The 18,305-nt window shown below is 42.6% G+C and overlaps 1 protein-coding gene across 1 annotated transcript; it reads left to right on the top strand.

Moving 5' to 3' along the window:
• Positions 1-17,624: 17,624 nt before the first annotated feature.
• Positions 17,625-18,299, top strand: PRR9 (proline rich 9). Its single transcript, XM_004285666.2, has one exon. The coding sequence runs from the start codon at positions 17,640-17,642 to the stop codon at positions 17,988-17,990; it is 351 nt and encodes a 116-aa protein (XP_004285714.1). The 5' UTR covers positions 17,625-17,639; the 3' UTR covers positions 17,991-18,299.
• Positions 18,300-18,305: the final 6 nt, after the last annotated feature.

Raw genomic sequence — 18,305 nt, 5'->3', positions numbered from 1 at the left:
AGTCATTTGCCAAACACAGGGATTCTAAGATACAAACTGATGGTAAAATACATACTGGGGTATTTTCAGCTGAACCCATCTTCCAGCTGCAGGAAACCTCACATGTCTCACCTCAAGAGCTCCATGTTCTCTCCCAAGCTCAGAGAAAATTCTGCTCAGACTGAGGCTTCATGGGTTTTTCCACCAGACATGCTCTCATCCTCTTTCACCTTACCACTCAGAACCTCCTCACTGGCTTCTGAAGCCTCAAGCTCCCCTTCCTCTAGCCCTTCCTCCAGCAGAAGCCAGCAAGGAAGTCTTGCCCAAACTCAAATCTAAGCATGTCACTCTCTTGCCTAAAACCCTTAAAGGCTCCTCTGCCTAAAGAACATCTAGAATGACTTAACCTGTCATGTAAAATTCCTCAGGATCTGGCCCCGCCTCTCCTCTAGGTTTATCTCACCAATCCTCTACCTCCTTCTAGAACTTTGAAGCCCAACAACAGGTAATTGTGTATATTTCCTAGCCCACAGCAGAGAGCTGCTGGCCTTCGTGACCTTACACTTGTTTCTCCTCCATCATCCTTCCTTCTTCCCCTGAATCCTCCTCTGACAGATCCACTTCGACAAGTTGTCGTCTCTGAGGCCAACTCAGGGGTCACCTGCTCCAAGAAGCTGCCCCCACCTTCCACCCGCAGGCTGGTTAAAGGCCCCTTTCTGTGGTCTTAGAGCCTTTCTCTCCTGTGATACTTACCACGCCATGATCTGGTTATCCATTTACACTGGACTGTGAGCTTTTTGAGAACAGAGATGGCCTGGCACACACATCAGACATTCAATAGTAATAAATGAGTGAGTCCTCAGTGGCTTTGGAGGCACCTTTCCAAAGAGGAGGGGATTGCTCTGGGCTGAGCCCCTGTCCGCTGTGCTCCTTACTTTCACTCAATGGAGTCATTCCCAGAATCCAGAGGTGGGGAGTGGGGAAGAGGCTGAATGTGGGTGGCCTGGGACTGAGAGAAAGGCACCTGGTCTTGGTCACTTTCCCTCAGGCACAAGATGCAGACCCTGCCAGCCCTACCCCTGGCCTCACCTGGGAAGGCAAAATGGTAAAAGGAAAAGGCTTATCATCCCACAGACATGGATTCAAAATGAGCTCTACACTCCCAGCTGTGTAGACCAGACAAGATGTTTCACCTCAGGGGAAGAAGGGGTCACAGTTTCTTCACATGAAGAATGAGAAAAAATGTCCTTCCAAAGTTTGGAGAGCAGTAACTAAGTGAAATTACATATGTAAAGCCCCCCACAGGGGAAATTGAACTTAGAAAGCCAGGATGCAAGAGCACTCAAGAACCTAGGCCAGCACCTGGAGTCATCACCCATCACCTACTGTGACAAGAGCTTCTTGCCATCTGCTGTGTGAGGCAGTGGGTCAGAGGGAGAAAGGGAGAGTTATAGAGAAGGAAGACAAATATCTTCGAAGGCAAGATTTTGAAGGCCGTTTCTCCAGCTAGGCCCCAGGAGACCACGAATTATGGTAGGAGCCAGAAGTTGACTTTGCGGTGTGGCATTTAATAGGCTCTCAGTGCGCAGGTGAGGAAATGAAGCTCCAGAGAGGGAAACAACTTAACATTTAAGCAACAATGGCACAGGGAGTTGGTTGTTAGAAGAGTTCAGGATTTCTAACCCAAATTTAGGCCAAGATGACCCAGGACCCAGACTCAAAAGGTAAAAGGATTGAAGACCAACATCAAGCCCAAACAATTTAGGAACATCGTTTCTCCCCATTTTCTGTGTCAGTGGTCTTTAACCTGGGGGCCGTGAACCGCCTGAAGGTGAAGACATGTACCTATGAATATTTCCTCATCACCCCAAAAATATTAAGAACTGCTGACCCTGTATCTTTGTTGCCTCCTTGAAGTTTATAAAGAATCCCGAATACAGTATTTTCCTAAATGTTTTTACATGGACCAGCCTCTAGTTCAGACACGAGGTCACCATGTGACCTTGATGAAGACCCTTAGCACTCTTGCCCCTGTTTCCTTATCTTAAAAAATGCAGTCAATAAATGATTCCACACCTCCTGTTTAAAGCACATGCTGGGCTAAAACAAGCAGGTGGAGTCCAGCGGCCTCTCATGTCCCCTCTGCGCCTGTGGCCTGTGATTCAGAGCCATTCCCACAACCTCTGATTCAAACTCTCTGCGTGGGTGACACTGGAGGAAAGGAAGTAAAAGGAGACATGGGCTCTGCCCCAGGAACCCACAAGCTCCAAAAGCTCTCCAGAGGTACCTACTCCCCAGGAAACGAGACGGGCCACATTCTTCACCATTCAGCTTTATCAGAGCCATTGTCCTGTAATATGCTGACTGGGCCAGCCGAGTGAATCAGAGGAGTCTGTCTGGGAACTTTTATGATCTGAACAAAGGAGATAGGTTTTTTGGGGGGGGTTTTGTTTTTTTGTTTTTTGCGGTACGCGAGCCTCTCACTGTTGTGGCCTCTCCCGTTGCGGAGCACAGGCTCCGGACGTGCAGGCTCAGCGGCCATGGCTCACAGGACCAGCCGCTCTGCGGCATGTGGGATCTTCCTGGACCGGGGCACGAACCCGTGTCCCCTGCATCGGCAGGCGGACTCTGAACCACTGCGCCACCAGGGAAGTCCTGGAGATAGTTATTTGATGGGAATGGGGGGGGACAAAGCAATGTCCTGCACACACCTGACTCTCTTCTGCTGACCCTGTGTAATTACACCCTGGTTCCCAATAACGACAGCTGTAGAAATCTAAAATCTTAAATCTCAGGTGGTATTCAATCAGATTGTCCCAAATCTCTCTGGAGGGCTGGGGATGGTTAGAGAAATTATTGAGTCACCTTATCTTAAGATGTGGGGTGGAATAATCTCCCCAAAGCTGTCCCAGCCCAGGCCCAGATACTGGTTGATTTTTGAGGGCTCAGACCCCAAATACTCCATCTCTGCACCAAGGAAAAGACAGGTCACCTTAGGTCACTCAGCCACCTGGCTAGGTCACTGCCACATGCAGAAGATGGAAAACTGGGTCTTCCTGTGGGTGGATTATAACCTAATCAAGGAAGAAGAGCCCACAACACACATATGTGTGCACACACTTCAAAGTCATGTAGATACCAGGCTAATTATTCATGATCACATGTATAGTATCACCAAATGTCAGAGCTGGAATGGACTCAACTGATTCCTAGTCTAACTTTCCCATTTTAAAGATGATGAATGTGAGGCCAAAGAGGGTCAGGGACTTGCCTGAAGTCACACATCTTGTTAGGGACAGAGCCAGGTCTCTTGGGTCTCTGTGCAGTACTCTGTCTACTGCATCACAATGCATAGAAAAGTACAAGTCAGAAGCTGAGTGCTGGGGGGACAGAGGAAAGGAAATAGAACAAGGAGAACTGAGGGGAATCAGGAAGGCTTCATGAAGGAGATGAGTCCTGAACAGATTCAGATTGCACTAACATTCTGTAAGTAGCTTGATGGCCCTAAGTGTTGGTGCATATGTTTTCTAACTTATTCCTCACAAGAAGTCTGTGAAATAGTGTTGTCCCTTTTCCACAAGAGGAAATTGAGGCTCTGAGAGGCTAAAGAGCTTATCCAATATTACACATACCCTATGTAATAGAGTCAACCCTAGGTCAGTGGGATCCTGAGTCCATTCTTTCTCCATGCATTACCGAAAGCTACTCTTTGGCTGATACACTTAAATAAAGGAGGATTAAGCTGGGAACTTAATTCTTCATTTGAGACCTCCCTCCTCCAGAGTCCCCAAGAAATTCAGACATTGGGAAGGTATATTAATTTTCCGTTGCTGCTGTAACAAGTTACCACAACTTTAGTGGGTTAAAATATCAGAAATTGGTAGGGGGGGATGAATTGGGAGATTGGGATTGACACATATACACTAATATGTATAAAATAGATAACTAATAAGAGCCTGCTGTATAGCACAGGGAACTCTACTTCACTTCGCTGTACAGTAAAACTAACCCAACATTGTAAAACAGCTATACCCCAATAAAAAAATTTTTTTAACATCAGAAATTCATTATCATCCAGTCTGGAAGTCATAAGTCTAACACAGTTCTCTCTGGGCCAAAATCAAAATGCTAGCAGGGCTACATTTCTTTCTGGAGGCTCTAGGGGAGGATCTGTTTCCTTGCCTTTTCCAGCCTCTAGATGTTGTCCACATTCCTGGCCTGTGGTCTCCTTCCATATTCAAAACATGCAATGGCCAAGTCTTTCTCACATCACATCACATCACTCTGACACTGACCCTTCTGCCTCTTCACATTGAAAGACCCTTGTGATCGCACTGGACCCACTTCAGTGTAATCAGCAGTGTCAGGCACAAAGTCCTTTGAGAGGAGTGGAACTCTGGGCTTTTCTTAACTGCCTTCACCACCCCCCATGAGACCGTGACCTGGTTTCTCCATTGTTCTGCACTTCTATTTGGTCTCCTTCTCCTTAGGCTCAGCCAAAAACATAGAAATCCATGTGGCACGAGCAAGGTCTTCTCAGGCATCCTGCTGCAGAAAACTTGGAGATCTCAACCAAGCAAGTCTCCTCCCCTAATCTCTCACCCACCCCTTTTCTGAGTCAGCCTCAGCTTCTATTCTCATCTCAACAGGCTCCTAACAAGGATTCCTTCCTCCAGGCTTCCTGGAAGTTCCCTGTCCCTCCTGGGCAGTAATTCCTACTGTCCAGTAAAACACAGCACAGACATCTGTTCCCCCAGAGCCCTCCAGGACCTTCCACTCAAGGCTAATGAAGGGGCCTTCTTCTGGGATGTGGGGACTTACCTCCACCCATATTTCCCATGAGACTGTGAGCCCCTTGAAAGCAGGGCCAAGAATGACTGAAAGAATGAATGAATAAACTCAATGACAGAGAATTCTTTGCCTCCTAGGACTTTGGGGAGGGGGTGGTTGCTTTGTCTCTTATCATTCCACACAAAAGATTAAGGCCATGAAGACGGAAAGGAGAAATGGAAGCAAGAGATGATAAAAGAGGAGAAGGAAAAGGAGCAGGAGAGTCCCCATTCTATACCTGATCATCCAGTTCCCAGATTCCCCAAATGACCTATCTCTTCAGTTACTCTCATGGATCTTCCAAATCCCTCTCCTCATCCCACATATCCTCACTCCCACCACAGCCTCCCAAAGGTCACGTCCCTCACAGGAACATCAGCACCACTCCCCTGGCCAGCCTCTGATCCCTCCCCATCCAGGCATTTATCTCTCACCAGGACACTGAGGGGGACCACGCTGGCGCTACATCAATCCTCCATGCACCAGTCCTAAAGGAAAAAATATCACCTGGTCTCCCACAGCTCACCTTTTGAAAACATTTTCAGGAGCAAGCATCCAAAAACTATATAAATCTTTGAAGGATTTCCTGATTTTAGCCAAATACCTCTTTTAGGAAATGACCTAAACCTACCTATTCAAGCTTTAAAGTCCCTGGAATTTGTTCAACTTTAGCTAACAAGCACAATTCACCACGTTATGATCTAGGGGCTTCTTTTATAATGAATGTTTTCCCATTTTTCCATTACATGAAATTTCCTCTACACCCCGTTGTCACCCACATTCACCTTCTTCATTCTTTACTTAATGAATTTACTCCATCAATAATCATTTATCTTCCACTTACTCTATCTATGGCAGAGACCCTACCATCTAGGAACCGACAACCCAGTATAGTAATAAGATCTTGTACATAAATAACTGGTATTCTCAATAATGATAGTAAATATCATATAAATAGCACAAACAATAGATTCTATGGGAATTCAGAAAGAGACAAATGTGTTTCTAGTTTAGAGTAATCAGGAAAGCCTCCTTGGAAGATAACAGATTTTAATGGAGCCTTGAAAAATGCTTAAGATTTCTACAGACCTGGAAAGGGAGGACAAACAAGTTAGAAGTGACAACCCAAACTGGATGTGTTTGCTTTGAAACTTTTCCTTTCACCCTCCTGGCTTTTTTTTTTTTTTACATCTTTATTGGAGTATTATTGCTTTACAATGGTGTGTTAGTTTCTGCTTTATAACAAAGTGAATCAGTTATACACATACACATATGTTCCCATATCTCTTCCCTCTTGTGTCTCCCTCCCTCCCACCCTCCGTATCCCACCCCTCCAGGAGGTCACAAAGCACCGAGCTGATCTCCCTGTGCTATGCGGCTGCTTCCCACTAGCTATCTACCTTACGTTTGGTAGTGTATATATGTCCATTTGTCACAGCTTTGTCACAGCTTACCCTTCCCCCTCCCCATATCCTCAAGTCCATTCTCTAGTAGGTCTGTGTCTTTATTCCTGTCTTACCCCTAGGTTCTTCATGACATTATTTTTCTTAAATTCCATATATATGTGTTAGCATATGGTATTTGTCTCTCTATTTCTGACTTACTTCACTCTGTATGACACACTCTAGGTATATCCACCTCATTACAAGTAACTCAATTTTGTTTCTTTTTATGGCTGAGTAATATTCCACTGTATATACGTGCCACATCTTCTTTATCCATTCATCCGATGATGGACACTTAGGTTGTTTCCATCTCCAGGCTATTGTAAATAGAGCTGCAATGAACATTTTGGTACATGACTCCTTTTGAATTATGGTTTTCTCAGGGTATATGCCCAGTAGTGGGATTGTTGGGTTATATGGTAGCTCTATCTGTAGTTTTTTAAGGAACCTCCATACTGTTCTCCACAGTGGCTGTATCAATTTACATTCCCATCAGCAGTGCAAGAGGGTTCCCTTTTCTCCACACCCTCTCCAGCATTTATTGTTTCTAGATTTTTTGATGATGGCCATTCTGACTGGTGTGAGATGATATCTCATTGTACTTTTGATTTGCATTTCTCTAATGATTAATGATGTTGAGCATTCTTTCATGTGTTTATTGGCAGTCTGTATATCTTCTTTGGAGAAATGTCTATTTAGGTCTTCTGCCCATTTTTGGATTGGGTTGTTTGGTTTTTTGTTACTGAGCTGCATGAGCTGCTTATAAATTTAGGAGATTAATCCTTTGTCAGTTGCTTCATTTGCAAATATTTTCTCCCATTCTGAGGGTGCACTTTTGGTCTTGTTTATGGTTTCCTTTGCTGTGCAAAAGCTTTGAAGTTTCATTAGGTCTCATTTGTTTATTTTTGTTTTTATTTCCATTTCTCTAGGAGGTGGGTCAAAAAGGATCTTGTTGTGATTTATGTCATAGAGTGTTCTGCCTATGTTTTCCTCTAAGAATTTGATAGCTTCTGGCCTTACATTTAGGTCTTTAATCCATTTTGAGCTTATTTTTGTGTATGGTGTTAGGGAGTGATCTAATCTCAACCTTTTACATGTAGCTGTCCAGTTTTCCCAGCACCACTTATTGAATAGGCTGTCCTTTCTCCACTGTATATTCCTGCCTCCTTTATCAAAGATAAGTTGACCATATGTGTGTGGGTTTATCTCTGGGCTTTCTATCCTGTTCCATTGATCTATATTTCTGTTTTTGTGCCAGTACCATACTGTCTTGATTACTGTAGCTTTGTAGTATAGTCTGAAGTCAGGGAGCCTGATTCCTCCAGCTCCATTGTTCGTTCTGAAGATTGCTTTGGCTATTCGGGGTCTTTTGTGTTTCCATACAAATTGTGAAAATTTTTGTTCTAGTTCTATGAAAAATGCCAGTGGTAGTTTGATAGAGATTACATTGAATCTGTAGATTGCTTTGGGTAGTAGACTCATTTTCACACTGTTGATTCTTCCAATCCAAGAACATGGTATATCTTTCCATCTATTTGTATCATCTTTAATTTCTTTCATCAGTGTCTTATAATTTCTGCATACAGGTCTTTGTCTCCTTAGGTAGGTTTATTCCTAGATATTTTATTCTTTTTGTTGCAATAGTAAATGGGAGTGTTTTCTTGATTTCACTTTCAGATTTTTCATCATTAGTGTATAGGAATGCCAGAGATTTCTGTGCATTAATTTTGTATCCTGCTACCTTACCAAATTCATTGATTAGCTCTAGTAGTTTTCTGGTAGCATCTTTAGGATTCTCTATGTATAATATCATGTCATTTGCCAACAGTGAAAGCTTTACTTCTTCTTTTCCAATTTGGATTCCTTTTATTTCCTTTTCTTCTCCGATTTATGTGGCTAAAACTTCCAAAACTATGTTGAATAAGAGTGGTGAGAGTGGGCAACCTTGTCTTGTTTCTGATCTTAGTGGAAATGCTTTCAGTTTTTCACCATTGAGGATGATGTTGGCTGTGGGTTTGTCATATATGGCCTTTATTATGTTGGGGAAAGTTCCCTCTATGCCTACTTTCTGCAGGGTTTTTATGATAAATGGGCGTTGAATTTTGTTGAAAGCTTTCTCTGCATCTATTGAGATGATCATATATTTTTTCTCTTTCAATTTTTTAATATGGTGTATCACGTTGATTGATTTGTGTATATTGAAGAATCCTTGCATTCCTGGAATAAACCCCACATGGTGTATTATCCGTTTAATGTGCTGTTGGATTCTGTTTGCTGGTATTTTGTTGCGGATTTTTGCATCAATGTTCATCAGTGATATTGGCCTGTAGTTTTCTTTCTTTGTGACATCCTTGTCTGGTTTTGGTATCAGGGTGATGGTGGCCTCGTAGAATGAGTTTGGGGGTGTTCCTCCCTCTGCTATATTTTGGAAGAGTTTGAGAAGGAAAGGTGTTAGCTCTTCTCTAAATGTTTGATAGAATTCACCTGTGAAGCCATCCGGTCCTGGGCTTTTGTTTGTTGGAAGATTTTTAATCACAGTTTCAATTTCAGTGCTTGTGATTGGTCTGTTCATATTTTCTATTTCTTCCTGATTCAGTCTCAGCAGGTTGTGCATTTCTAAGAATTTGTCCATTTCTTCCAGGTTGTCCATCTTCTCCTGGTTTTTATTGACCTGAGTTCTAAATAAGGTTTTTCCAGAAGGCAAGGAGACAGGTTAACCTTGTTCCGTCCTGTTTTTTTGGTCACTATGAAAACTCTGAATAACTCCACTCTTAGAAGTGTCATAAATCAAGGTTGAGAAGGTGAAGATTATCTGCCTTCTCCCTCCTTTCTCTTCCCCTCCAGACTACTTTACAACCCAAGAGTAACAAATGACTCCAATTTCTCTCAAGACCTCCATTCAGGAAAATCACTCTCTCTCTCCAGGATGCTGTAGGTCTTTTATTTGCTTGGGTCCTGTGAGTGAGATTTTGAAGAAGCATCCAGTGGAAATGCCTGAAAATGGCCATATGAGCCCTTGACCCAGACAGACCCCAAGCTTTAGGCATAAATTCTCCCCATGGGTGAAGACAAGATGAGCAAGGTGGACCTTATCTCTCACCATATCCTGAGCCAGTTTGGGTAGACAAGGAACCCAGTCCTAGTTTTGAGACAGAAATAACGTTTTATGAATGTTCTTTTGTGGCTGCCTTTAAGAAGAGAGATATGGAGTGATAACTAGAGACTTCTGGGAAGATGGCGGAAGAGTAAGACGCAGAGATCACCTTCCTCCCCACAGATACACCAGAAAAACATCTACACATGGAACAACTCCTACAGAACACCTAGTGAACGCTGGCAGAAGACCTCAGACCTCCCAAAAGGCAAGAACCCCACACACACACACGTACCTGGGTAGGGCAAAAGAAAAAAAGAAAAAACAGAAACAAAAGAATAGGGACGGGACCTGCACCAGTGGGAGGGAGCTGTGAAGGAGGAAAAGTTTCCACACGCTAGGAAGCCCCTTCTCAGGCGGAGACTGCAGGTGGCAGAGGCGGGGAGCTTCAGAGCCGCGGAGGAGAGCACAGCAACAGGGGTGCAGAGGGCAAAGCGGGGAGATTCCCTGCACAGAGGATCAGTGCTGACCGGCACTCACCAGCCTGAGAGGCTTGTCTGCTCACCCGCCGGGGCGGACGAGAGCGCAGGGAGAGGACTGGGGTTGGTGGCGTGAACACAGCCTGAACGGGTTAGTGCACCACGGGGGGGCCGGGAGGGAGTCCGGGAAAAGGTCTGGAGCTGCCAAAGAGGCAACAGACTTTTGCTTCCCTCTTTGTTTCCTGGTGCGCGAGGAGAGGGGATTAAGAGAGCTGCTTAAAGGAGCTCCAGAGACGCGCGTGAGCTGCGGCTAAAAGCGCGGACCCCAGAGACGGGCAGGAGACGCTAAGGCTGCTGCTGCCGCCGCCAAGAAGCCTCTGTGCGAGCACAGGTCACTATCCACACCTCCTTTCCGGGGAGCCTGTGCAGCCCGCCACTGCCGGGTTCCCGGGATCCAGGGACAACTTCCCCGGGAGAACGCACGGCGAGCCTCAGGCTGGTGCAACGTCACGCTGGCCTCTGCCGCCGCAGGCTCGCCCCGCACTCCGTGCCCCTCCCTCCCCCCGGCCTGAGTGAGCCAGAGCCCCCGAATCAGCGGCTCCTTTAACCCCGTCCTGTCTGAGCGGAAGAACAGACGCCCTCCAGCGACCTACACGCAGAGGTGGGGCCAAATCTGGGAGCTGTAGAACAAAGAAGAGAAAGGGAAATCTCTCCCAGCAGCCACAGAAGCAGCGGATTAAAGCTCCACAATCAACCTGATGTACCTGCATCTGTGGAATACATGAATAGACAACGAGTCATCCCAAATTGAGGACGTGATCTTTGAGAGGAAGATTTATTATTCTTTCCCCTTTTCCTTTTTTTGTGTGTATGTGTATGCTTCTGTGTGAGATTTTGTCTGTATAGCTTTGCTTCCACCATTTGTCTGAGGGTTCTATCCATCCTGGTTTTTTTTCTTAATAATTACTTTTTATTTTAATAACCGTATTTTATTTTACTTTACCTTCATTCTTTCTTTCCTTCCTTCCCTCCTTTAGACAACGAATCATCCCAAATTGAGGAGGTGGACTTTGAGAGAAAGATTTATGATTTTTTCCTCTTTTCCTCTTTTTCTGAGTGTGTATGTGTATGCTTCTGTGTGAGATTTTGTCTGTATAGCTTTGCTTCCACCATTTGTTCCAGGTTCTATCCATCCATTTTTGGGGGTTTTTTTCCTCTTAAAAATTATTTTTTTATTTTAATAACTTCATTATATTTTATCTAACTTTATTTTATTTTACTTTGTCTTCTTTCTTTTTTTCTTTCCTTCCCTCCTTCCTTCCTTCCTCCCTCCCTCCCTCCCTCCTTCCTTTCTTTCTTTCTACTTCTACTAATTCTTTCTTTCTACTTTTTCTCCCTTTTCTTCTGAGCCATGGGGATGAAAGGTTCTTGGTGCTGCAGCCAGGAGTTAGTGCTGTGCCTCTGAGGTGGGAGAGACAACTCCAGGACACTGGTCCACAAGAGGCCTCCCAGCTGCACATAATATCAAACGGTGAACATCTCCCAGAGATCTCCATCTCAACGCCAGCACCCAGCTTCACTCAACGACCAGCAAGCTACAGTGCTGGACATCCTATGCCAAACAACTAGCAAGACAGGAACACAACCCCACCCACTAGCAGAGAGGCTGCCCAAAATCATAATAGGTCTACAGACACCCCAAAACACACAACCAGACATGGACCTGCCCACCAGAAAGACAAGATCCAGTCTCATCCACCAGAACACAGCCACTAGTCCCCTCCACCAGGAAGCCTACACAACCCACTGAACCAACCTTAGCCACTAGGAACAGACACCAAAAACAACAGGACTACGAACCTTCAGCCTGCAAAAAGGAGACCCCAAACACAGTAAGATAAGCTAAATGAGAAGACAGAAAAACACACAGCAGATGAAGGAGCAAGATAAAAACCCACCAGACCTAATAAATGAAGAGGAAATAGGCAGTCTACCTGAAAAAGAATTCAGAATAATGATAGAAAAGATGATCCAAAATCTTGGAAATAGAATAGACAAAATGCAAGAAACATTTAACAAGGACGTAGAAGAACTAAAGACGAAACAAACAATGATCAACAACACAATAAATGAAATGAAAAATACTCTAGATGGGATCAATAGCAGAATAACTGAGGCAGAAGAACGGATAAGTGACCTGGAAGATAAAATAGTGGAAATAACTAATGCAGAGCAGAATAAAGAAAAAGAATGAAAAGAAATGAGCACAGTCTCAGAGACCTCTGGGACAACATTAAACGCACCAACATTCGAATTATAGGGGTTCCAGAAGAAGGAGAGAGAAAGAAAGGGACTGAGAAAATATTTGAAGAGATTATAGTTGAAAACTTCCCTAATATGGGAAAGGAAATAGTTAATCAACTCCAGGAAGCACAGAGAGTCCCATACAGGATAAATCCAAGGAGAAATACGCCAAGACACATATTAATCAAACTGTCAAAAATTAAATACAAAGAAAACATATTAAAACCAGCAAGGGAAAAACAACAAATAACACACAAGGGCATCTCCATAAGGTTAACAGCTGATCTTTCAGCAGAAACTCTGCAAGCCAGAAGGGAGGGGCAGGACATATTGAAAGTGATGAAGGAGAAAAACCTGCAACCAAGATTACTCTACCCAGCAAGGATCTCATTCAGATTTGATGGAGAAATGAAAACCTTTACAGACAAGCAAAAGCTGAGAGAGTTCAGCACCACCAAACCAGCTCTACAACAACTGCTAAAGGAACTTCTCTAGGCAAGAAACACAAGAGAAGGAAAAGACCTACAATACCAAACCCAAAACAATTAAGAAAATGGGAATGGGAACATACATATCGATAATTACCTTAAATATAAATGGACTAAATGCTCCCACCGAAAGACACAGATTGGCTGAATGGATACAAAAACAAGACACATATATTTGCTGCATACAAGAGACCCACTTCAGACCTAGGGACACATACAGACTGAAAGCAAGGGGATGGAAAAAGATATTCCATGCAAATGGAAACCAAAAGAAAGCTGGAGTAGCAATTCTCATATCAGAAAAAATAGACTTTAAAAAAAGACTATTAGAAGAGACAAAGAAGGACACTACATAATGATCAAGGGATCGATCCAAGAGGAAGATATAACAATTGTAAATATTTATGCACCCAACATAGGAGCACCTCAATACATAAGGCAAATACTAACAGCCATTAAAGGGGAAATCGATAGTAACACATTCATAGTAGGGGACTTTAACACCCCACTTTCACCAATGGACAGATGACCCAAAATGAAAGTAAATAAGGAAACACAAGCTTTAAATGATACATTAAACAAGATGGACTTAATTGATATTTATAGGACATTCCATCCAAAAACAACAGAATACACATTTTTCTCAAGTGCTCATGGAACATTCTCCAGGATAGATCATATCTTGGGTCACAAATCAAGCCTTGGTAAATTTAAGAAAATTGAAATTGTATCAAGTATCTTTTCCGACCACAATGCTATGAGACTAGATATCAATTACAGGAAAAGATCTGTAAAAAATACAAACACATGAAGGCTAAACAATACACTACTTAATAACGAAGTGATCACTGAAGAAATCAAAGAGGAAATCAAAAAATACCTAGAAACAAATGACAATGGAGACATGATGACTCAAAATCTATGAGATGCAGCAAAAGCAGTTCTAAGAGGGAAGTATATAGCAATACAATCCTACCTTAAAAAACAGGAAACATCTCGAATAAACAACCTAACTTTGCACCTAAAGCAATTAGAGAAAGAAGAACAAAAAAACCCCGAAGTTAGCAGAAGGAAAGAAATCATAAAAATCAGATCAGAACTAAATGAAAAAGAAATGAAGGACACGATAGCAAAGATCAATAAAACTAAAAGCTGGTTCTTTGAAAGGATAAACAAAATTGATAAACCATTAGCCAGACTCATCAAGAAAAAAAGGGAGAAGACTGAAATCAATAGAATTAGAAATGAAAAAGGAGAAGGAACAACTGACACTGCAGAAATACAAAAGATCATGAGAGAGTACAACAAGCAACTCTATGGCAATAAAATGGACAACCTGGAAGAAATGGACAAATTCTTAGAAAGGCACAACCTGCCAAGACTGAATCAGGAAGAAATAGAAAATATGAACAGACCAATCACAAGCACTGAAATTGAAACTGTGATTAAAAATCTTCCAACAAACAAAAGCCCAGGACCAGATGGCTTCACAGGCGAATTCTATCAAAAATTTAGAGAAGAGCTATCACCTATCCTTCTCAAACTCTTCCAAAATATAGCAGAGGGAGGAACACTCCCCAACTCATTCTACGAGGTCACCATCATCCTGATACCAAAACCAGACAAGGATGTCACAAAGAAAGGAAACTACAGGCCAGTATCACTGATGAACATAGATGCAAAAATCCTCAACAAAATACTAGCAAACAGAATCCAACAGCACATTAAATGGATCATACACCATGATCAAGTGGGGTTTATTCCAGGAATGCAAGGATTCTTCAATATACGCAAATCAATCAACGTGATACACCCTCTTAACAAATTGAAGGAGAAAAACCATATGATCATCTCAATAGATGCAGAGAAAGCTTTCAACAAAATTCAACACCCATTTATGATAAAAACCCTGCAGAAAGTAGGCATAGAGGGAACTTTCCTCAACATAATAAATGTCATATATGACAAACCCACAGCCAACATCGTCCTCAATGGTGAAAAACTGAAAGCATTTCCACTAAGATCAGAAACAAGACAAGGTTGCCCACTCTCACCACTCTTATTCAACATAGTTTTGGAAGCTTTAGCCACAGCAATCGGAGAAGAAAAGGAAATAAGAGGAATCCAAATCAGAAAGGAAGAAGTAAAGCTGTCACTCTTTGCAGATGACATGATACTATACATAGAGAATCCTAAAGATGCTACCAGAAAACTATTATAGATAATCAATGAATTTGGTAAAGTAGCAGGATACAAAATTAATGCACAGAAATCTCTGGCATTCCTATCCACTAAGGATGAAAAATCTGAAAGTGAAATCAAGAAAACACTCCCATTTACCATTGCAACAAAAAGAATAAAATACCTAGGAATAAATCTACCTAAGGAGACAAAAGACCTGTATGCAGAAAATTATAAGACACTGATGAAAGAAATTAAAGATGATACAAATAGATGGAAAGATATACCATGTTCTTGGATTGGAAGAATCAACATTGTGAAAATGACTCTACTACCCAAAGCAATCTACAGATTCAATGCAATCCCTATCAAACTACCACTGGCATTTTTCACAGAACTAGAACACAAAATTTCACAATTTGTATGGAAACACAAAAGACCCCGAATAGCCAAAGCAATATTGAGAACGAAAAACGGAGCTGGAGGAATCAGGCTTCCTGACTGCAGACTATACTACAAAGCTACAGTAATCAAGACAGTATGGTACTGGCACAAAAACAGAAATATAGATCAATGGAACAGGATAGAAAGCCCAGAGATAAACCCGCACACGTATGGTCACTTTATCTTTGATAAAGGAGGCAGGAATGTACAGTGGAGAAAGGACAGCCTCTTCAATAAGTGGTGCTGGGAAAACTGGACAGGTACATGTAAAAGTATGAGATTAGATCACTCCCTAACACCATACACAAAAATAAGCTCAAAATGGATTAAAGACCTAAATGTAAGGCCAGAAACTATCAAACTCTTAGAGGAAAGCATAGGCAGGACACTCTATAACATAAATCACAGCAAGGTCCTTTTTGACCCACCTCCTAGAGTAATGGAAATAAAAACAAAAATAAACAAATGGGACCTAATGAAACTTAAAAGCTTTTGTGCAACAAAGGAAACCATAAACAAGACCAAAAGAGCACCCTCAGAATGGGAGAAAATATTTGCAAATGAAGCAACTGACAAAGGATTAATCTCCAAAATTTATAAACAGCTCAGGCAGCTTAATAACAAAAAAACAAACAACCCAATCCAAAAATGAGCAGAAGACCTAAATAGACATTTCTCCAAAGAATATATACAGACTGCCAACAAACACATGAAAGAATGCTCAACATCACTAATCATTAGAGAAATGCAAATCAAAACTACAATGAGATATCATCTCACACCAGTCAGAATGGCCATCAACAAAAAATCTACAAATAGTAAATCCTGGAGAGGGTGTGGAGAAAAGGGAACCCTCTTACACTGTTGGTGGGAATGTAAATTGATACAGCCACTGTGGAGAACAGTATGGAGGTTCCTTAAAAAACTACAAATAGAACTACCATATGACCCAGCAATCCCACTACTGGGCATATACCCTGAGAAAACCATAATTCAAAAGGAGTCATGTACCAAAATGTTCATTGCAGCTCTATTTACAATAGCCCAGAGATGGAAACAACCTAAGTGTCCATCATCGGATGAATGGATAAAGAAGATGTGGCACATATATACAATGGAATATTACTCAGCCATAAAAAGAAGCGAAATTGAGCTATTTGTAATGAGGTGGATGGACCTAGAGTCTGTCATACAGAGTGAAGTAAGTCAGAAAGAGAAAGACAAATACCATATGCTAACACATATATATGGAATTTAAGAAAAAAAAATGTCATGAAGAACCTAGGGGTGAAACAGGAATAAAGACACAGACTTACTAGAGAATGGACTTGAGGGTATGGGGAGGGGGAAGGGTAAACTGTGACAAAGCGAGAGAGAGGCATGGACATATATACACTACCAAACGTAATGTAGATAGCTAGTGGGAAGCAGCCGTATAGCACAGGGAGATCAGCTCGGTGCTTTGTGACCACCTGGAGGGGTGGGATAGGGAGGGTGGGAGGGAGGGAGACGCAAGCAGGAAGAGATATGGGAACATATGTATATATATAACTGATTCATTTTGTTGTGAATCTGAAACTAACATACCATTGTAAAGCAATTATACTCAATAAAAATAAAATTAAAATTAAAAAAAAAATAAAAATAGAAGAGAGATATGACAGAAGCCCCTCCCTGCTGAGGCCTGATGAGGACCCAGAGGTCAAAATGGAGGCTGATTAACAGGCATCCCAAGCAGTGACTCAATCCATGGCAATTTCAGAGGAAGCTTGTTATGGTGACTCCACAATTAAGACCTCAGCCCACGTGGCCAGTCTGTCTTGCAGGAGGCTGGACCAAGCACTATATAAAAGTCCCTACCAGGCTAGCCTCCTCCATCCACATCCTTTGTTGAGGGTTGTTGAAGATCAGGTAAGTGAGGACGTCTGTGCCCTCTCTCTCCCTTTCTGCTCTGTGACGGGGAAGCTACTATCCTCTTCCTCTACTGGACTGTAGTTTATTCTGATTTTTGAAGTGGTTTGCCATTTCTTGGGCTTCTCAAACCATTCTGTGTATTCTACCTAGTCTCCTGCATCTAATTTTCAAAAAGATTAGTCAAATAGGAGAGAATGAAAAGACCCATGGAAGGATTGGGTTTAGGAGTTTGGGCCTATAGATATTGACAAAATCTCTGAGAATATCCCCACCTAGGAGACGGGTGTCAGAGAGAGCTGAAGTAGGGATAGAAAAGAGAAAGGAATAAAAATCAGCAGAGAAATGAGCTCTTAGTGTTAATAATCATTCGCTCCCCGTTCCCCTCTAACAATCCTTCATCCCGCCAATTCCCAGCCTGTTACTGTTAATGCAAATAATTTCAAAGCTTGTGTTTGTTGCAGGTCCTGCAAATCACCCTAGGATGTCCTTTAATAAGCAGCAGTGCAAACAGCCATGTGTGCCTCCTCCAAGTCTTCAAAAGACCCAAGGGCATTGCCAGGCAAAGGCTGAGGAGGTGTGCCTCCCCCCATGCCAGCACCCTTGCCAAAAGAAGTGCCCAGCGCAAGCTCAAGAGGTGCATCTTCCTCAGTGCCAGGAGTTAAACCAAGAAAACTTCTTACAGCAAGGCCAAGACCCATGCCTACCTCTATGTCAAGACCAAAGCCCACCTCAGTGTGTGGAGACATGCCAGGAGATATCTCAGACAAAACGTGTGGAGGTTTGCCCACAGAAAGTCCAGGAGAAGTGCTTACCCCCTGGCAAGGGAAAGTAGCTGCTCATAATGCCATTTGGGGGTCAAGAAGATGATCCCAGCCCAACTCCAACCCCTGTCATGGTGACCTTCTCCTATGGGTATGTCTATGTTCACCCTGCTCTTGCCTCCTGGCTTCTTCAGTATTCCAGGACTTGGTCTGTGTCTCTGAAGGCAGTTCTTTCTGTATTTCCTCAACCTCTGTGAATAAATGTTGTCAACAATCTATTAGAATGTCTCTGATGTAGGAATATGATGTGGTTATCAGGGGCGACCAAAGAAGCCTAGTTCAGCTCCTTTGGGGCAAAAATTCACCCAGCCCTGGGCATGTAACAG

The sequence above is a fragment of the Orcinus orca genome, chromosome 1, assembly GCF_937001465.1.
Source record: "Orcinus orca chromosome 1, mOrcOrc1.1, whole genome shotgun sequence".
Taxonomy (NCBI): domain Eukaryota; kingdom Metazoa; phylum Chordata; class Mammalia; order Artiodactyla; family Delphinidae; genus Orcinus; species Orcinus orca.
This window is presented reverse-complemented; position numbering and strand designations above follow the sequence as displayed.

What these genes read in the sequence shown, in the direction of transcription:
- PRR9 (XM_004285666.2), top strand. Translation starts at nt 17,640, where the DNA reads ATGTCCTTTAATAAGCAGCAGTGCAAACAGCCATGTGTGCCTCCTCCA.